At 48.5% G+C, this 17,877-nt stretch overlaps 1 protein-coding gene across 4 annotated transcripts in view; it reads left to right on the forward strand.

Moving 5' to 3' along the window:
* Positions 1 to 17,877, forward strand: part of LOC140731978 (uncharacterized) — a 164,624-nt gene that overhangs the window by 56,255 nt on the left and 90,492 nt on the right. For all 4 annotated transcript variants that reach the window (XM_073054022.1, XM_073054024.1, XM_073054025.1 and 1 more), the window contains 4 exons: positions 601 to 658; positions 4,613 to 4,797; positions 15,495 to 15,552; positions 17,089 to 17,273. In XM_073054022.1, coding sequence (XP_072910123.1) covers positions 601 to 658; positions 4,613 to 4,797; positions 15,495 to 15,552; positions 17,089 to 17,273 — 486 coding nt within the window. The remainder of the gene's footprint in view (positions 1 to 600; positions 659 to 4,612; positions 4,798 to 15,494; positions 15,553 to 17,088; positions 17,274 to 17,877) is intronic.

A 17,877-nucleotide genomic window follows, 5' to 3' on the forward strand; every position in this document is an offset into this window, starting at 1 on the left:
CTGGCTGTCCACTTGATCTGGGTCTCTTATTATTTTGTACACCTCTCATAATCCTTCACTCCAGAGTGAAAGGCCCTAGATCCCTCAGCCTATTCTCATAAGACATGCTCTCTATCCAGGCAGCATCTTGGTAAATCTCCTCAGAAAAACTCTCTAAAGCTTCCATGTGCTTCCTATAACGTGGCAACCAGAAATGAACACAATACTCCGAGCATGGCCTAACCAGGCTTTTGTGGAGCTGCAAGATTACCTCACAGCTCTTGAACTCAATCCCACAACAAATGAAGGCCAACACACCACCCCACACGCAGCAGCTTTGAGGGACCTTTGGACAAGGAGCTCAAGCTCCTTTTGTCCCTCCACACTGCGAGGAACCCTGCCATTAACATTTTTCTCTGCCTTCGGGTTTGACGGTTGTCCTATCCTGGACAATATAAAGTCACCTCTTTACATACCTGCACACCTGTACCGCTGTTCATTAATGCAAATATCTCATCAGAGAGTCATGTTCTACACACTCTAAACACAGACAGTAAAATGTATCCATTTGAGGCCCACCTCAATGTTTCTGACCCTCTCTCCCTCTCTGTCTGATTACAGAGAGTCCGGTCATCCTGCAGACGGTGTGGGACCATGTTCCGATGAAGCTTTCCAGCAGGTAAGCTTGGTGCAGGCCACAGTACTGGGCAAAGTTCTGGGGAAGCAGGATAAATCAGTCTTTAAGGAGACCAGACTGATCAGAGGCCTTGAAATGGTCATTGATGGGATTTAATTTTTTCTGAGTCTCGATGAGGGAGAGTAGTTGATGTTGTCTACATGGACTTTGTCAGTATATTTGACAAAGTCCCACAGATCAGATTGATGAGGGACGGTGGAGATGGATGGAAGTTTGTGTCAGCAGTACAATACAATAGTTAAGCATTATTGGGACAGTCAGCATCTGGAGGGGAGTGTGTGAGGAGTGTTCAGGGGGCTCCGATGAGCCCCTGTGTACTTCTTGGCCAGTACATTGGTGACTTGGAGACTGATTTCAGGTTGCGATGAAATGTCCGGACAATTGTAGGAAAACGGAGGAGTGAGCAGCCGCCGCCAAACCACCAACACCAGCATCCTCTCAATACCAATCAGCAAGCAGTAAAACCTGGGCCTCTGTACCTCCCTCTGCCACTGGATCCTCGGCTTCCTCACTGGACGACCACAGTCTGTGCGGATCCAAAATAACATCTCCTCCCCGCTTATAATCAACACTGGCGCACCTCAAGGGAGCGTTCTTAGCCCACGGTTCTACATTCTCTACAATCGCGACTGTGTGGCTAAGCACAGTTCAAATGCCATCTATAAATTTGATGATGACGCAACTATTGTTGGCAAAATCTCATATGGTGACAAGAAGTTGTACAGGAGTGAGACAGATCAGCCGATTGAGAGTGTCAGGAAGTCCTCATAAAGGGATCAGAAGTGGAATGGGTGTGCTGTTTCAAGTTCCCAGGTGTTAATCTCATCTTTTTGGGCCCAACCTATCTATGCAATTAAAAAGAAGGCACGACAGCCATTATATTTCATTAGAGATTTGAGGAGACTTGGATTGTCAACAAAGTTTTGAAAATTTCTGGGAATGTACCGTGGAGAGCATTCTAACTGGGTGCATCACCGTCTGGTATGGACGGGCCAGTGCACAGGATCGGAAAAAGCTGCAGAAACTCAGCCTGCTCCATCATGGGCATTTGTCTCCCAGGAGTCTGGTAGGAGATGCCTCAAAACAGTGGCATCAAGGAGCCTCATACCCAGGATGTGTCTTCTTCTGAAACAACACCATCAGGGACGAGGTACAGGAGCCTGAAGACGGACAATGTCTCAGGAACAACCTTTCCCCTCTGACATCAGATCTCCAAATGGACAATGAACCCATGAACACTACCTCCTATTTGTTTTAAATTCTGCTCTCTTATTGCACTATTTATTTAGCTTAACTAAATTTATTTATTTAATTTATTTAACTTAATATATACTTGTTATTGCAATTTATTGATTTTTTATAATTATGCATTATAATGTTCTGCAGCTGCAAAACAACAAATTTCACGACATACGTCAGTGATATTAAACCTGATTCTGATTCTGAATAATGCATTTGTCTGCTGGAAGTTTTGAGTGGATTCACAGGGGCTGACATAGAGGGGACAACGGGGACTAAGTGCAGAGATGTGTGAGATTCGGGGAGGGTAAACAACATGCAGGAATGCAGGATACACGGTGGGATACTGGAATGTAGAGAGGACGAGGACCACGGAGACTTGCATCTGCGGTCTGTAGGTTCCTGAGGTAGTGGGTCAGGTCAGAATAAAGATAAAGGTTAGTTTTATTTGTCATACATCGAAACGTACTGTGAAATGCAGAGCTTGCACCGGTGACCAAGGATTGTGCTGGGCCGTCCGCAAGTGTTGCCTTTCTTTTGGCACCAACATAGCATGTTGGAAAATCACTAACGCAAACTTGCAAGTGTCTAGACTGTGGGAGGGAACCGGAGCAACCAGTGGAAATCCTGACATGCACGAGAACAACTTCCTTACAGACAGAGCAGGGAACTGCACCCTATTCTCTGGTACTGTGTCCACAGCACTCACCCCTGGTCCTGTCAGATCTGTGTGACAGTTGTCGCTATTATCTGAAGCAAGGTGTGTGTGTGAACGGAGTGGTTGTGTCAGATCTGTTCAACACTTGTCACTATTGGTTGAAGCAAGATGAGTGTGAACAGAGTGGTCATGTCGGAACTGTACGAAACTTGTCACTATTGTCTGAAGCAAGGTGAGTGTGAACAGAGTGGTCATGTCGGAACTGTACGAAACTTGTCACTATTGTCTGAAGCAAGGTGAGTGTGAACAGAGTGGTCATGTCGGAACTGTATGAAACTTGTCACTATTGTCTGAAGCAAGGTGAGTGTGAACAGAGTGGTCATGTCGGAACTGTACGAAACTTGTCACTATTGTCTGAAGCAAGGTGAGTGTGAACAGAGTGGTCATGTCGGAACTGTACGAAACTTGTCACTATTGTCTGAAGCAAGGTGAGTGTGAGCGGAGTGGTTGTGTCGGAACTGTACAACACAGTAGCTAGGAATTGTGTGTACATCACACAGCTCTCTACAGGAAGGACGGATGGCACAGAGAGGGTGAGAAGCAGATGAACGAAGAGCATACTGCGGCTGGAGTGCTGCTGAAGATGCATCAGGTGCTGGAAATCTGAAATCAACAGAGACTTGCAAGATGATGATGGCGATCAATATATGGCAATATTTTGTTGGCAGCTCATTAAACTACGAAGTACTGTGCTAAATATAGTCCTTCTGGACTATGATCACTGCAATCCATAGACCGCCATTTCCCTTTCGGAGATGTGCTTTTGAACTCTCTGAGCGACCTGACGCTTTTGTGTTCTCCTGAAGGATCTGGCAAACTGAACTTTCCAAAATTCAGGTACGGCCATTGCTGGAGTGGACCCCAGGGCAGATAAAACCATCGAGGCCAGGAGTGGAAAATGAACTGATTTACTGTAAGTGCCAAGTCAGAATGAAAAGGTTAAGGCATCGAGGCCGAGGGTGGAGGGGTGGAGGTCGAAACAGTGTTCTGCTTACTTCTTCCTGTCAACCAAGTTCCGTCCACCCCGCCGAGGTTGCCCCGCCTGCCTGGGGTTGGCTCATCTCACTCTCTTCTTGTTACTACCATCGGTCAGGTGCTACGGGGGTCCTGCGTCCCACCACCTCCACGTTCGGCAGCAATTGTTGCAGGGTTTCACTTGTCTCAGCGCTGAACTGGCCCCACCACCGTGACTCATTTTCGGGGACCCTCTGGCCTATTGTCTCTCTATTGTTTGTTTGCAATCTTACGGGCTGCACGATTTGTTCTTCTTTCACTCATTTCAGTCTTTGTTGAGGGGGAGTTTTCATGGATTCTATTATGTTTCCTTGATTCATGGCTGCCTGCAAGAAAATGAATCTCAAGTTTGTCTGCATACTTTTGACTTTGAACTTTGAAATGCTGAAAACGCTGGGCAGGTCATTCAGCATCTGCAGAGGGAGATGTTTCAGGTCAATCATAAGAACTGTATAAGTTGCTGTTCTAGTGGAAGTCGTCGATCTGAGAGGGAATGGATTTTCTCTCTCTTTTCTCATCTGCTGAGGGTTTCCAGAATTTTGCCCTTATTGCTGGGCTGTTGGGGAGAGAATGCCCGGTTGGGTTGACACACGTGGAACATGAGATGAGGTTTAATTGAGGTTTAATATCTCTGGAACACTGAGCTCACTGAGTGGCTGGGTGAGTGGGAGAGGGGGCAGCTGAGGGAGGTGTTTCAGCTGAACAGTAGTGTCTGGCTGGGGCTCATGGCCAGTCAGGGAGGGGAGGCTGAGACCCAAAGCACAGTTCAGTGGAACACCGGTGGGAATTGTAAGCGAGCAGAAACAGAGAGCTGCGGAATGTGAGTTATCAATCGGATTCTATGTCACTAGTATGGCAGCGAAGGGCCAAATGGCCCCACACTAAGTGGTACATGTCTCACATTCTATGCAAAATAGTGACCATCCCCTCTGTGTCCACACATTCCCCCTCCCCCAAACCCCCAGCTCCAGGCGGAGATCGAGTCCCTGCGCGGTCAACAGGAGGAGACCAGTACCGAGAACCAGCAGCTCAAAGTGACCAATCAGGAGATGGAGACGCAGCTGGAGGGGATCCAACGGGAGCTTCAGGAGGCCCAGGATCGGCTGGTAACCCTCCAGGAGGAGGCAGCTCACCGGGAGGAGAAAGAGAGGTGAGGGAGCCCCGCAAACTCCTCAGTGTGCAGATACACTGTACACACCATCACACAGTGTACACACACTGCTGTACATGGCACACGCATATAGCACAGTGTGTATACCGACGTAGCACTGTTAAATACCCTGTACACACCCCTCATCTGCTGTACATAGTCCATACACACCACACACTGAGCACAGTCACCATGGTACCTGGTGTGTTGCATACAGGCTGAACACTGTGCAGAGAGCCACGGAACAGTGTGTGCCGTCACTGTGTAAGGTCCACAGACTGTATACACACCACGCACTGTGCACACTCGCACACACATACACAGTCGTTCAACTCCAGCTCAGGTCTCCAGTCTCCAAGATTTGGTCATTATAATTTGATCTCTGGATCACTGATCGAACTTCAGGCTCAGATCTTCTGAAATGACCCGTCAGACTACTAAATGAACTTTGTGCTCTGATCTTCAATACGGACACCATTGGACTAAAGATTGATCTCCAGTATCAGTCTCGGGACTACTGAATGAACTTTGTGTTCTGATCTTCCGTACGGACCCTTTGGACTACAAATCAAACCAGGCACCGAACTTCAATACAGACACTCGCAAACTACAGATAGAACTTTAGGCTCCGAACTGCAGTATCAACTGCTAAAATGTAATGGAACTACTGGTCTCCAGTCTCCAGCATGGACACCTTCACTAAGTGAAAACTCCAAAACACAGGCTCGGGGACAGAATAGAACAAAAATAACAACAGAACATCAACACGAAAAAACAGCAACTTAAAAAACCAACCCCGTTCCACACACCCACCACTCCCTGAGTAAAAACAAACCCCGCTCCACACACCCACCACTCTCTGTGTAAAAACAAACCCCGTTCCACACACCCACCACTCCCTGTGTAAAAACCAAACCCCGTTCCACACACCCACCACTCTCTGTGTAACAACCAAACCCCGTTCCACACACCCACCACTCCCTGTGTAAAAACCAATCCCGTTCCACACACCCACCACTCTCTGTGTAAAAACAAAACCCCATTCCACACACCCACCACTCTCTGTGTAAAAACAAACCCCGTTCCACACACCCACCACTCTCTGTGTAAAAACAAACCACATTCCACACACCCACCACTCTCTGTGTAAAAACAAACCCCGTTCCACACACCCACCACTCCCTGTGTAAAAACAAACCCCGTTCCACACACCCATCACTCTCTATGTAAAAACAAACCCCGTTCCACACACCCACCACTCTCTGTGTAAAAACAAACCCCGTTCCACACACCCACCACTCTCTGAGTAAAAACAAACCACATTCCACACACCCACCACTCTCTGTGTAAAAACAAACCCCGTTCCACACACCCACCACTCCCTGTGTAAAAACAAACCCTGTTCCACACACCCACCACTCTCTATGTAAAAACAAACCCCGTTCCACACACCCACCTCTCTCTGTGTAAAAACCAATCCCGTTCAACACACCCACCACTCGCTGTGTAAAAACAAACCCCGTTCCACACACCCACTACTCCCTGTGTAAAAACAAACCCCGTTCCACACACCCACCACTCCCTGCGTAAAACCAAACCCCGTTCCATACACCCACCACTCCCTGTGTAAAAACCAACCCTGTTCCACACACCCACCACTCCCTGTGTAAAAACAAACCCCGTTCCACACACCCACCACTCGCTGTGTAAAAACCAATCCCGTTCCACACACCCACAACTCCCTGTGTAAAAACAAACCCCGTTCCACACACCCACCACTCGCTGTGTAAAAACAAACCCCGTTCCACACACCCACCACTCACTGTGTAAAAACCAATCCCGTTCCACACACCCACCACTCGCTGTGTAAAAACAAACTCCGTTCCACACACCCACCACTCTCTGTGTAAAAAACAAACCCCGTTCCACACACCCACCACTCTCTGTGTAAAAACGAATCCCGTTCCACACACCCACCACTCGCTGCATAAAAACAAACCCTGTTCCACACACCCACCACTCTCGGTGTAAAAACAAACCCTGTTCCACACACCCACCACTCCGTGTAAAAACAAACCCCGTTCCACACACCCACCACTCTCTATGTAAAAACAAACCCCGTTCCACACACCCACCACTCTCAGTGTAAAAACAAACCCCGTTCCACACACCCACCACTCTCAGTGTAAAAACAAACCCCGTTCCACACACGCACCACTCTCTGTGTAAAAACAAACCACATTCCACACACCCACCACTCTCTGTGTAAAAACAAACCCCGTTCCGCACACCCACCACTCCCTGTGTAAAAACAAACCCCGTTCCACACACCCACTACTCCCTGTGTAAAAACAAACCCCGTTCCACACACCCATCACTCTCTGTGTAAAAACAAACCCCGTTCCACACAGCCACCACTCTCTATGTAAAAACAAACCCCGTTCCACACACCCACCACTCCCTGTGTAAAAACAAACCCCGTTCCACACACCCACCACTCCCTGCGTAAAAACAAACCCCGTTCCACACACCCACCACTCTCTGTGTAAAAACAAACCCCGTTCCACACACCCACCACTCCCTGTGTAAAAACAAACCCCGTTCCACACACCCACCACTCGCTGTGTAAAAACAAACCCCGTTCCACACACACATCACTCTCTGTGTAAAAACAAACCCCGTTCCACACACCCACCACTCCCTGAGTAAAACCAAACCCCGTTCCACACACCCACCACTCTCTGTGTAAAAACAAACCCCGTTCCACACACCCACCACTCCCTGCGTAAAAACAAACCCCGTTCCACACACCCACCACTCCCTGTGTAAAAACCAACAGCGTTCCACACACCCACCACTCCCTGCGTAAAAACAAACCCCGTTCCACACACCCACCACTCCCTGTGTAAAAACCAACCCCGTTCCACACACCCACCACTCCCTATGTAAAAACAAACCCCGTTCCACACACCCAGCACTCCCTGCGTAAAAACAAACCCCGTTCCACACACCCACCACTCTCTGTGTAAAAACAAACCACATTCCACACACCCACCACTCTCTGTGTAAAAACAAACACCGTTCCACACACCCACCACTCCCTGTGTAAAAACAAACCCCGTTCCACACACCCATCACTCTCTATGTAAAAACAAACCCCGTTCCACACACCCACCACTCTCACTGTAAAAACAAACCCCGTCCCACACACCCACCACTCTCTGTGTAAAAACAAACCACATTCCACACACCCACCACTCTCTGTGTAAAAACAAACCCCGTTCCACACACCCACCACTCCCTGTGTAAAAACAAACCCCGTTCCACACACCCACCACTCTCTATGTAAAAACAAACCCCGTTCCACACACCCACCACTCTCTGTGTAAAAACCAATCCCGTTCCACACACCCACCACTCGCTGTGTAAAAACAAACCCCGTTCCACACACCCACAACTCCCTGTGTAAAAACAAAGCCCGTTCCACACACCCACCACTCGCTGTGTAAAAACAAACCACGTTCCACACACCCACCACTCTCAGTGTAAAAACAAACCCCGTTCCACACACCCACCACTCTCTGTGTAAAAACAAACCACATTCCACACACCCACCACTCTCTGTGTAAAAACAAACCCCATTCCACACACCCACCACTCTCTGTGTAAAAACAAACCCCGTTCCACACACCCACCACTCTCTGTGTAAAAACAAACCACATTCCACACACCCACCACTCTCTGTGTAAAAACAAACCCCGTTCCACACACCCACCACTCCCTGTGTAAAAACAAACCCCGTTCCACACACCCATCACTCTCTATGTAAAAACAAACCCCGTTCCACACACCCACCACTCTCTGTGTAAAAACAAACCCCGTTCCACACACCCACCACTCTCTGTGTAAAAACAAACCACATTCCACACACCCACCACTCTCTGTGTAAAAACAAACCCCGTTCCACACACCCACCACTCCCTGTGTAAAAACAAACCCCGTTCCACACACCCACCACTCTCTATGTAAAAACAAACCCCGTTCCACACACCCACCTCTCTCTGTGTAAAAACCAATCCCGTTCCACACACCCACCACTCGCTGTGTAAAAACAAACCCCGTTCCACACACCCAAAACTCCCTGTGTAAAAACAAACCCCGTTCCACACACCCACCACTCGCTGTGTAAAAACAAACCCCGTTCCACACACCCACCACTCACTGTGTAAAAACCAATCCCGTTCCACACACCCACCAATCGCTGTGTAAAAACAAACTCCGTTCCACACACCCACCACTCTCTGTGTAAAAAACAAACCCCGTTCCACACACCCACCACTCTCTGTGTAAAAACGAATCCCGTTCCACACACCCACCACTCGCTGCATAAAAACAAACCCTGTTCCACACACCCACCACTCTCGGTGTAAAAACAAACCCTGTTCCACACACCCACCACTCCCTGTGTAAAAACAAAGCCCGTTCCACACACCCACCACTCCGTGTAAAAACAAACCCCGTTCCACACACCCACCACTCTCTATGTAAAAACAAACCCCGTTCCACACACCCACCACTCTCAGTGTAAAAACAAACCCCGTTCCACACACCCACCACTCTCAGTGTAAAAACAAACCCCGTTCCACACACGCACCACTCTCTGTGTAAAAACAAACCACATTCCACACACCCACCACTCTCTGTGTAAAAACAAACCCCGTTCCACACACCCACCACTCCCTGTGTAAAAACAAACCCCGTTCCACACACCCACTACTCCCTGTGTAAAAACAAACCCCGTTCCACACACCCATCACTCTCTGTGTAAAAACAAACCCCGTTCCACACACCCACCACTCTCTATGTAAAAACAAACCCCGTTCCACACACCCACCACTCCCTGTGTAAAAACAAACCCCGTTCCACACACCCACTACTCCCTGTGTAAAAACAAACCCCGTTCCACACACCCATCACTCTCTGTGTAAAAACAAACCCTGTTCCACACACCCACCACTCCCTGTGTAAAAACCAACCCCGTTCCACACACCCACCACTCCCTGTGTAAAAACAAACCCCGTTCCACACACCCACCACTCCCTGCGTAAAAACAAACCCCGTTCCACACACCCACCACTCTCTGTGTAAAAACAAACCACATTCCACACACCCACCACTCTCTGTGTAAAAACAAACCCCGTTCCACACACCAACCACTCCCTGTGTAAAAACAAACCCCGTTCCACACACCCATCACTCTCTATGTAAAAACAAACCCCGTTCCACACACCCACCACTCTCACTGTAAAAACAAACCCCGTTACACACACCCACCACTCTCTGTGTAAAAACAAACCACATTCCACACACCCACCACTCTCTGTGTAAAAACAAACCCCGTTCCACACACCCACCACTCCCTGTGTAAAAACAAACCCCGTTCCACACACCCACCACTCTCTATGTAAAAACAAACCCCGTTCCACACACCCACCACTCTCTGTGTAAAAACCAATCCCGTTCCACACACCCACCACTCGCTGTGTAAAAACAAACCCCGTTCCACACACCCACAACTCCCTGTGTAAAAACAAACCCCGTTCCACACACCCACCACTCGCTGTGTAAAAACAAACCCCGTACCACACACCCACCACTCGCTGTGTAAAAACAAACCCTGTTCCACACACCCACCACTCGCTGTGTAAAAACAAACCCCGTTCCACACACCCACCACTCCCTGTGTAAAAACAAACCCCGTTCCACACACCCACCACTCCCTGTGTAAAAACAAACCCAGTTCCACACACCCACCACTCTCTGTGTAAAAACAAACCCTGTTCCACACACCCACCACTCACTGCGTAAAAACCAATCCCGTTCCACACACCCACCACTCGCTGTGTAAAAACAAACTCCGTTCCACACACCCACCACTCTCTGTGTAAAAAACAAACCCCGTTCCACACACCCACCACTCTCTGTGTAAAAACGAATCCCGTTCCACACACACACCACTCGCTGCGTAAAAACAAACCCTGTTCCACACACCCACCACTCTCGGTGTAAAAACAAACCCTGTTCCACACACCCACCACTCCCTGTGTAAAAACAAAGCCCGTTCGACACACCCACCACTCCGTGTAAAAACAAACCCCGTTCCACACACCCACCACTCTCTATGTAAAAACAAACCCCGTTCCACACACCCACCACTCTCAGTGTAAAAACAAACCCCGTTCCACACACCCACCACTCTCAGTGTAAAAACAAACCCCGTTCCATACACGCACCACTCTCTGTGTAAAAACAAACCACATTCCACACACCCACCACTCCCTGTGTAAAAACAAACCCCATTCCACACACCCACCACTCCCTGTGTAAAAACAAACCCCGTTCCACACACCCACCACTCTCTGTGTAAAAACGAATCCCGTTCCACACACACACCACTCGCTGCGTAAAAACAAACCCTGTTCCACACACCCACCACTCTCGGTGTAAAAACAAACCCTGTTCCACACACCCACCACTCTCTGTGTAAAAACATACCCCGTTCCACACACCCACCACTCCCTGTGTAAAAACCAATCCCGTTCCACACACACACCACACCCTGTGTAAAAACAAACCCCGTTCCACACACCCACCACTCCCTGTGTAAAAACCAATCCCGTTCCACACACACACCACTCTCTGTGTAAAAACCAATCCTTTTCCACACACCCACCACTCTCTGTGTAAAAACAAACCCCGTTCCACTCACCCACCACTCCCTGTGTAAAAACCAACCACGTTCCACACACCCACCACTCTCTGTGTAAAAACAAACCCCGTTCCACACACCCACCACACTCTGTGTAAAAACAAACCCCGTTCCACACACCCACCACTCCCTGTGTAAAAACAAACCCCGTTCCACACACCCACCACACTCTGTGTAAAAACAAACCCCGTTCCACACACCCACCACTCCCTGTGTAAAAACAAACACCGTTCCACACACCCACCACTCTCTGTGTAAAAACAAACCCCGTTCCACACACCCACCACTCCCTGTGTAAAAACAAACCCCGTTCCACACACCCACCACTCCTTGTGTAAAAACAAACCCCGTTCCACACACCCACCACTCTCTGTGTAAAAACCAACCCTGTTCCACACACCCACCACTCTCTGTGTAATAACCAACCCCGTTCCACACACCCACCACTCTCTGTGTAAAAACAAACCCCGTTCCACACACCCACCACTCTCTGTGTAAAAACAAACCACGTTCCACACACCCACCACTCTCTGCGTAAAAACAAACCCCGTTCCACACACCCACCAGTCCCTGTGTAAAAACAAACCCCGTTCCACACACCCACCACTCCCTGTGTAAAAACCAATCCCGTTCCACACACACACCACACCCTGTGTAACAACAAACCCCGTTCCACACACCCACCACTCCCTGTGTAAAAACCAATCCCGTTCCACACACACACCACTCTCTGTGTAAAAACCAACCCTTTTCCACACACCCACCACTCTCTGTGTAAAAACAAACCCCGTTCCACACACCCACCACTCCCTGTGTAAAAACCAACCACGTTCCACACACCCACCACTCTCTGTGTAAAAACAAACACCGTTCCACACACCCACCACACTCTGTGTAAAAACAAACCCCGTTCCACACACCCACCACTCCCTGTGTAAAAACAAACCCCGTTCCACACACCCACCACACTCTGTGTAAAAACAAACCCCGTTCCACACACCCACCACTCCCTGTGTAAAAACAAACACCGTTCCACACACCCACCACTCTCTGTGTAAAAACAAACCCCGTTCCACACACACACCACTCTCTGTGTAAAAATCAACCCCGTTCCACACACCCACCACTCTCTGTGTAAAAAACAAACCCCGTTCCACATACCCACCACTCTCTGTGTAAAAACAAACCCCGTTACACACACACACCACTCCCTGTGTAAAAACAAACCCCGTTACACACACACACCACTCCCTGTGTAAAAACAAACCCCGTTCCAGACGCCCACCACTCCCTGCGTAAAAACAAACCCCGTTCCACACACCCACCAGTCCCTGTGTAAAAACTTACCCCGTTCCACACACCCACCACTCCCTGTGTAAAAACCAATCCCGTTCCACACACACACCACACCCTGTGTAAAAACAAACCCCGTTCCACACACCCACCACTCCCTGTGTAAAAACCAATCCCGTTCCACACACACACCACTCTCTGTGTAAAAACCAATCCTTTTCCACACACCCACCACTCTCTGTGTAAAAACAAACCCCGTTCCACACACCCACCACTCCCTGTGTAAAAACCAACCACGTTCCACACACCCACCACTCTCTGTGTAAAAACAAACACCGTTCCACACACCCACCACACTCTGTGTAAAAACAAACCCCGTTCCACACACCCACCACTCCCTGTGTAAAAACAAAACCCGTTCCACACACCCACCACACTCTGTGTAAAAACAAACCCCGTTCCACACACCCACCACTCCCTGTGTAAAAACAAACACCGTTCCACACACCCACCACTCTCTGTGTAAAAACAAACCCCGTTCCACACACCCACCACTCCCTGTGTAAAAACAAACCCCGTTCCACACACCCACCACTCCTTGTGTAAAAACAAACCCCGTTCCACACACCCACCACTCTCTGTGTAAAAACCAACCCTGTTCCACACACCCACCACTCTCTGTGTAATAACCAACCCCGTTCCACACACCCACCACTCTCTGTGTAAAAACAAACCCCGTTCCACACACCCACCACTCTCTGTGTAAAAACAAACCCCGTTCCACACACCCACCACTCCCTGTGTAAAAACCAAACCCCGTTCCACACACCCACCACTCTCTGTGTAAAAACAAACCCCGTTCCACACACCCACCACTCCCTGTGTAAAAACCAAACCCCGTTCCACACACCCACCACTCTCTGTGTAAAAACAAACCCCGTTCCACACACCCACCACTCTCTGTGTAAAAACAAACCCCGTTCCACACACACACCACTCTCTGTGTAAAAATCAACCCCGTTCCACACACCCACCACTCTCTGTGTAAAAAACAAACCCCGTTCCACACACCCACCACTCTCTGTGTAAAAACAAACCCCGTTCCACACACCCACCACTCTCTGTGTAAAAACCAACCCTTTTCCACACACCCACCACTCTCTGTGTAAAAACAAACCCCGTTACACACACACACCACTCCCTGTGTAAAAACAAACCCCGTTCCAGACGCCCACCACTCCCTGCGTAAAAACAAACCCCGTTCCACACACCCACCAGTCTCTGTGTAAAAACCAACCCCGTTCCACACACCCACCACTCTCTGTGTAAAAACAAACCCCGTTCCACACACCCACCACTCCCTGTGTAAAAACAAACCCCGTTCCACACACCCACCACTCTCTGTGTAAAACCAAACCCCGTTCCACACACCCACCACTCTCTGTGTAAAAACAAACCCCGTTCCACACACCCACCACTCTCTGTGTAAAAACAAACCCCGTTCCACACACCCACCACTCCCTGTGTAAAAACAAACCCCGTTCCACACACCCACCACTCTCTGTGTAAAAAACAAATCCCGTTCCACACACCCACCACACTCTGTGTAAAAACAAACCCCGTTCCACACACCCACCACTCCCTGTGTAAAAACAAACCCCGTTCCACACACCCACCACACTCTGTGTAAAAACAAACCCCGTTCCACACACCCACCACTCCCTGTGTAAAAACAAACACCGTTCCACACACCCACCACTCTCTGTGTAAAAACAAACCCCGTTCCACACACCCACCACTCTCTGTGTAAAAACAAACCCCGTTCCACACACCCACCACTCCCTGTGTAAAAACAAACCCCGTTCCACACACCCACCACTCCCTGTGTAAAAACAAACCCCGTTCCACACACCCACCACTCCTTGTGTAAAAACAAACCCCGTTCCACACACCCACCACTCTCTGTGTAAAAACCAACCCCGTTCCACACACCCACCACTCTCTGTGTAAAAACCAACCCCGTTCCACACACCCACCACTCTCTGTGTAAAAACAAACCCCGTTCCACACACCCACCACTCCCTGTGTAAAAACAAACCCCGTTCCACACACCCACCACTCTCTGTGTAAAACCAAACCCCGTTCCACACACCCACCACTCTCTGTGTAAAAACAAACCCCGTTCCACACACCCACCACTCTCTGTGTAAAAACAAACCCCGTTCCACACACCCACCACTCCCTGTGTAAAAACAAACCCCGTTCCACACACCCACCACTCTCTGTGTAAAAAACAAATCCCGTTCCACACACCCACCACTCTCTGTGTAAAAACCAATCCCGTTCCACACACCCCCACTCTCTGTGTAAAAACAAACACCGTTCCACACACCCACCACTCTCTGTGTAAACACAATCCCTGTTCCACACACCCACCACTCCCTGTATAACAAAAATACCTCTGGCATCGCCTCTATACTTTCCGCCAATTGTCTTTGAATCTTGCCCCTGATATTAGTTCCTGACTTCCTGGGCAAAGGTCTCTGGCTGTCCATTTGATCTATACCTCTTATCAAGTTGTACCCCTTTATCAAGTCCGCTTTTATCCTTCTTCTCTCTTCTGTTCGCATTGCAGGGAGAGTAACCTGTCGCTGGACACGGAGCGTGGAAAAGCTGATGCTGTTGTTCAGCAGGTAATATCGGATGTTCACGGTGGGGGGAGATGGGTGAGCTGATCCCGTGACTGCTGTGTGTGTCTGAGGTTGAACTCTCGGTTCTGTCTGGGGTGCAGTCGATCAGGTTCATTATCACTGACATATTTCCTGAGGTTTGTTGTTTAGTTGCAGCCCGACAGTGCAATACTTTTAGTTATGACAGGAAGCATGTACAGTCTAATAAGTAGTGTGAAAAGAGAGCGAAGCGTGAGGTAGTGTTCATGGGGTCATTGACCATTCAGAAATATGGTGGCGGAGGTGAAGAGGTTTACATCCCACACATAACATTCCCTCTCGCAATTTCCATCGCTGCGTGGACCAGACACTACTCCGAATGGGAAATTTTCACATGGCCTGAAAACTGTGCGGCTCTTCAATTTTTTTTGTATTATGCACTCTATTGACACTTAGAATAATAAAAAGTGAACAATCAAATCCTTGAAGGGTTAAGTGAAAGAAAGCACAGCAAATGAAATCATTCATATTTCATAATTTTTTGAACTTACGCAACATAGGCATTTGCATTCAGCGAGCGCGGGGTTAATTAACAATGAGATACCAAATTCCATTCTGTGTTTATTGTTACAATTTGTAAATGTATTGTAACCTCAAAACACTGACGATGTAAATAGACTGAAGCTCTAAAATGTTTCAATGTAAAGGTTGTGGTATGCTTATCATTTAGAAATTAATGGATTATATTCATTGACACATTAAATAATTACAGGGTAATTCACAAGATTCAAAGTGCTTTATTATCAAAGAATGTACAAATTATAGAAACTTGAGATTTGTTTGCTTACAGGCAGTCACAAAGCAAGGAACCTGAAAGAACCCAATTAAAACGAATGTAAGAGCAACATCCCCCCGACGTACCCACGGGGAAAGGGAAAAAAACAAAAAAATGAAACAACACAACACAAACAATTTCACTAGAATAGTTTTCGAGATTATATGAACATTATAGAAAAGAACATTCCGGATGCATGGCGACAAAGGCTCTGTTCATGGGGGCATTTCACCCGCACAGCTCAGAGGGAACAGCGGCCCCACACCAGCAGGTTCAGGAACAGAATCTCCCCCCCTCCAAACATCCGGCTCTTCAACCGAAGGGAATAGGTTCCCACAACCCACCGACTCACTTTCAAAGTCTTTACAACTCATGTGGCCAATATCATTTATTTATTTATTTGTTTGTTTGTTTGTTTGTTTGTTTGTTATTATTTGCTTTTCCTTTTACACGGGCACAGTTTGCCCAGGGGCAGAAGAGAAGGAAACAGCAGAACAGAGAGAGTGAGTCAGAGAGAACGAGGGCAGAATGGATGAATTGAGAGAGTAGGAGAGGTAAGGACTGACAGGAGAGCCGATCAGAGTGTAAAACAGATCTGAAAAGAGTGACAGAAAAACAGATAAGGAGAGAGGATGTTGAATAGATGAAGCTGAGGTCCTGATTGGAGGACTTTCAGAGGACATACTGATAGGAGTGATCCCTCTGTGTGTTCCCTCCCCCTCCAGCTCCAGGCGGAGATCGAGTCCCTGCACGGTCAACAGGAGGAGACTAGCGTCGAGAACCAGCGGCTCAAAGTGACCAATCAGGAGATGGAGACGCGGCTGGAGGAGATCCAACGGGAGCTTCAGGAGGCCCAGGATCGGCTGGTCACCCTCCAGGAGGAAACAGCTCACCGGGAGGAGAAGGAAGGGTGAGGAATTCCTCAGAAGAGTGGAGTCACATCATACATTTTCATGCCAGTTTTTCCCAATCCTGCTATTCCCACTCTTCTCCCTTAGGGATTGACGGACATGTTATTCACTGCTTTCTGATCCACTCCTTTGAACAACTGAATAATCCCATTTTAATTTCACTTCCCATTCCCATTTCAACATGTTAGTCCATGACTCCTCTTCTGCCATAACAAGGCCATTATCATGTTGAGAAGCAACACCTCACATCCCACCTGGGTAGCATCCAACCTGGTGGTGTGAACATCGATTTCTCCAAGTGCTGGAAGTTTCTTCCAACCTCTTCCTTCTCTCTTTTTTCCATTCCTCATCACGGTTCCCCTCTCACCCCATCTCTTCTCCTCACTGCCCATCCCCTCGGTCGATGCCTCTCCTCCGTCCTTTTCTCCCGTGGTCCATTCTCCTCTCCTATCAGACTGCCTCTTCTTCAACCTTTTGCCTTTTCACCTGTCAGCTCCCAGCTTCTCCCTTCATCATGTTTTCCCCCTCATCTGCTCTCTCCTATCACCTTCTAGCTTCTTCTCCACCCATCTTTTCATTCTGCTGTCTACCCCCTTCCGTTCC

The sequence above is a fragment of the Hemitrygon akajei genome, chromosome 8, assembly GCF_048418815.1.
Source record: "Hemitrygon akajei chromosome 8, sHemAka1.3, whole genome shotgun sequence".
NCBI lineage: Eukaryota > Metazoa > Chordata > Chondrichthyes > Myliobatiformes > Dasyatidae > Hemitrygon > Hemitrygon akajei.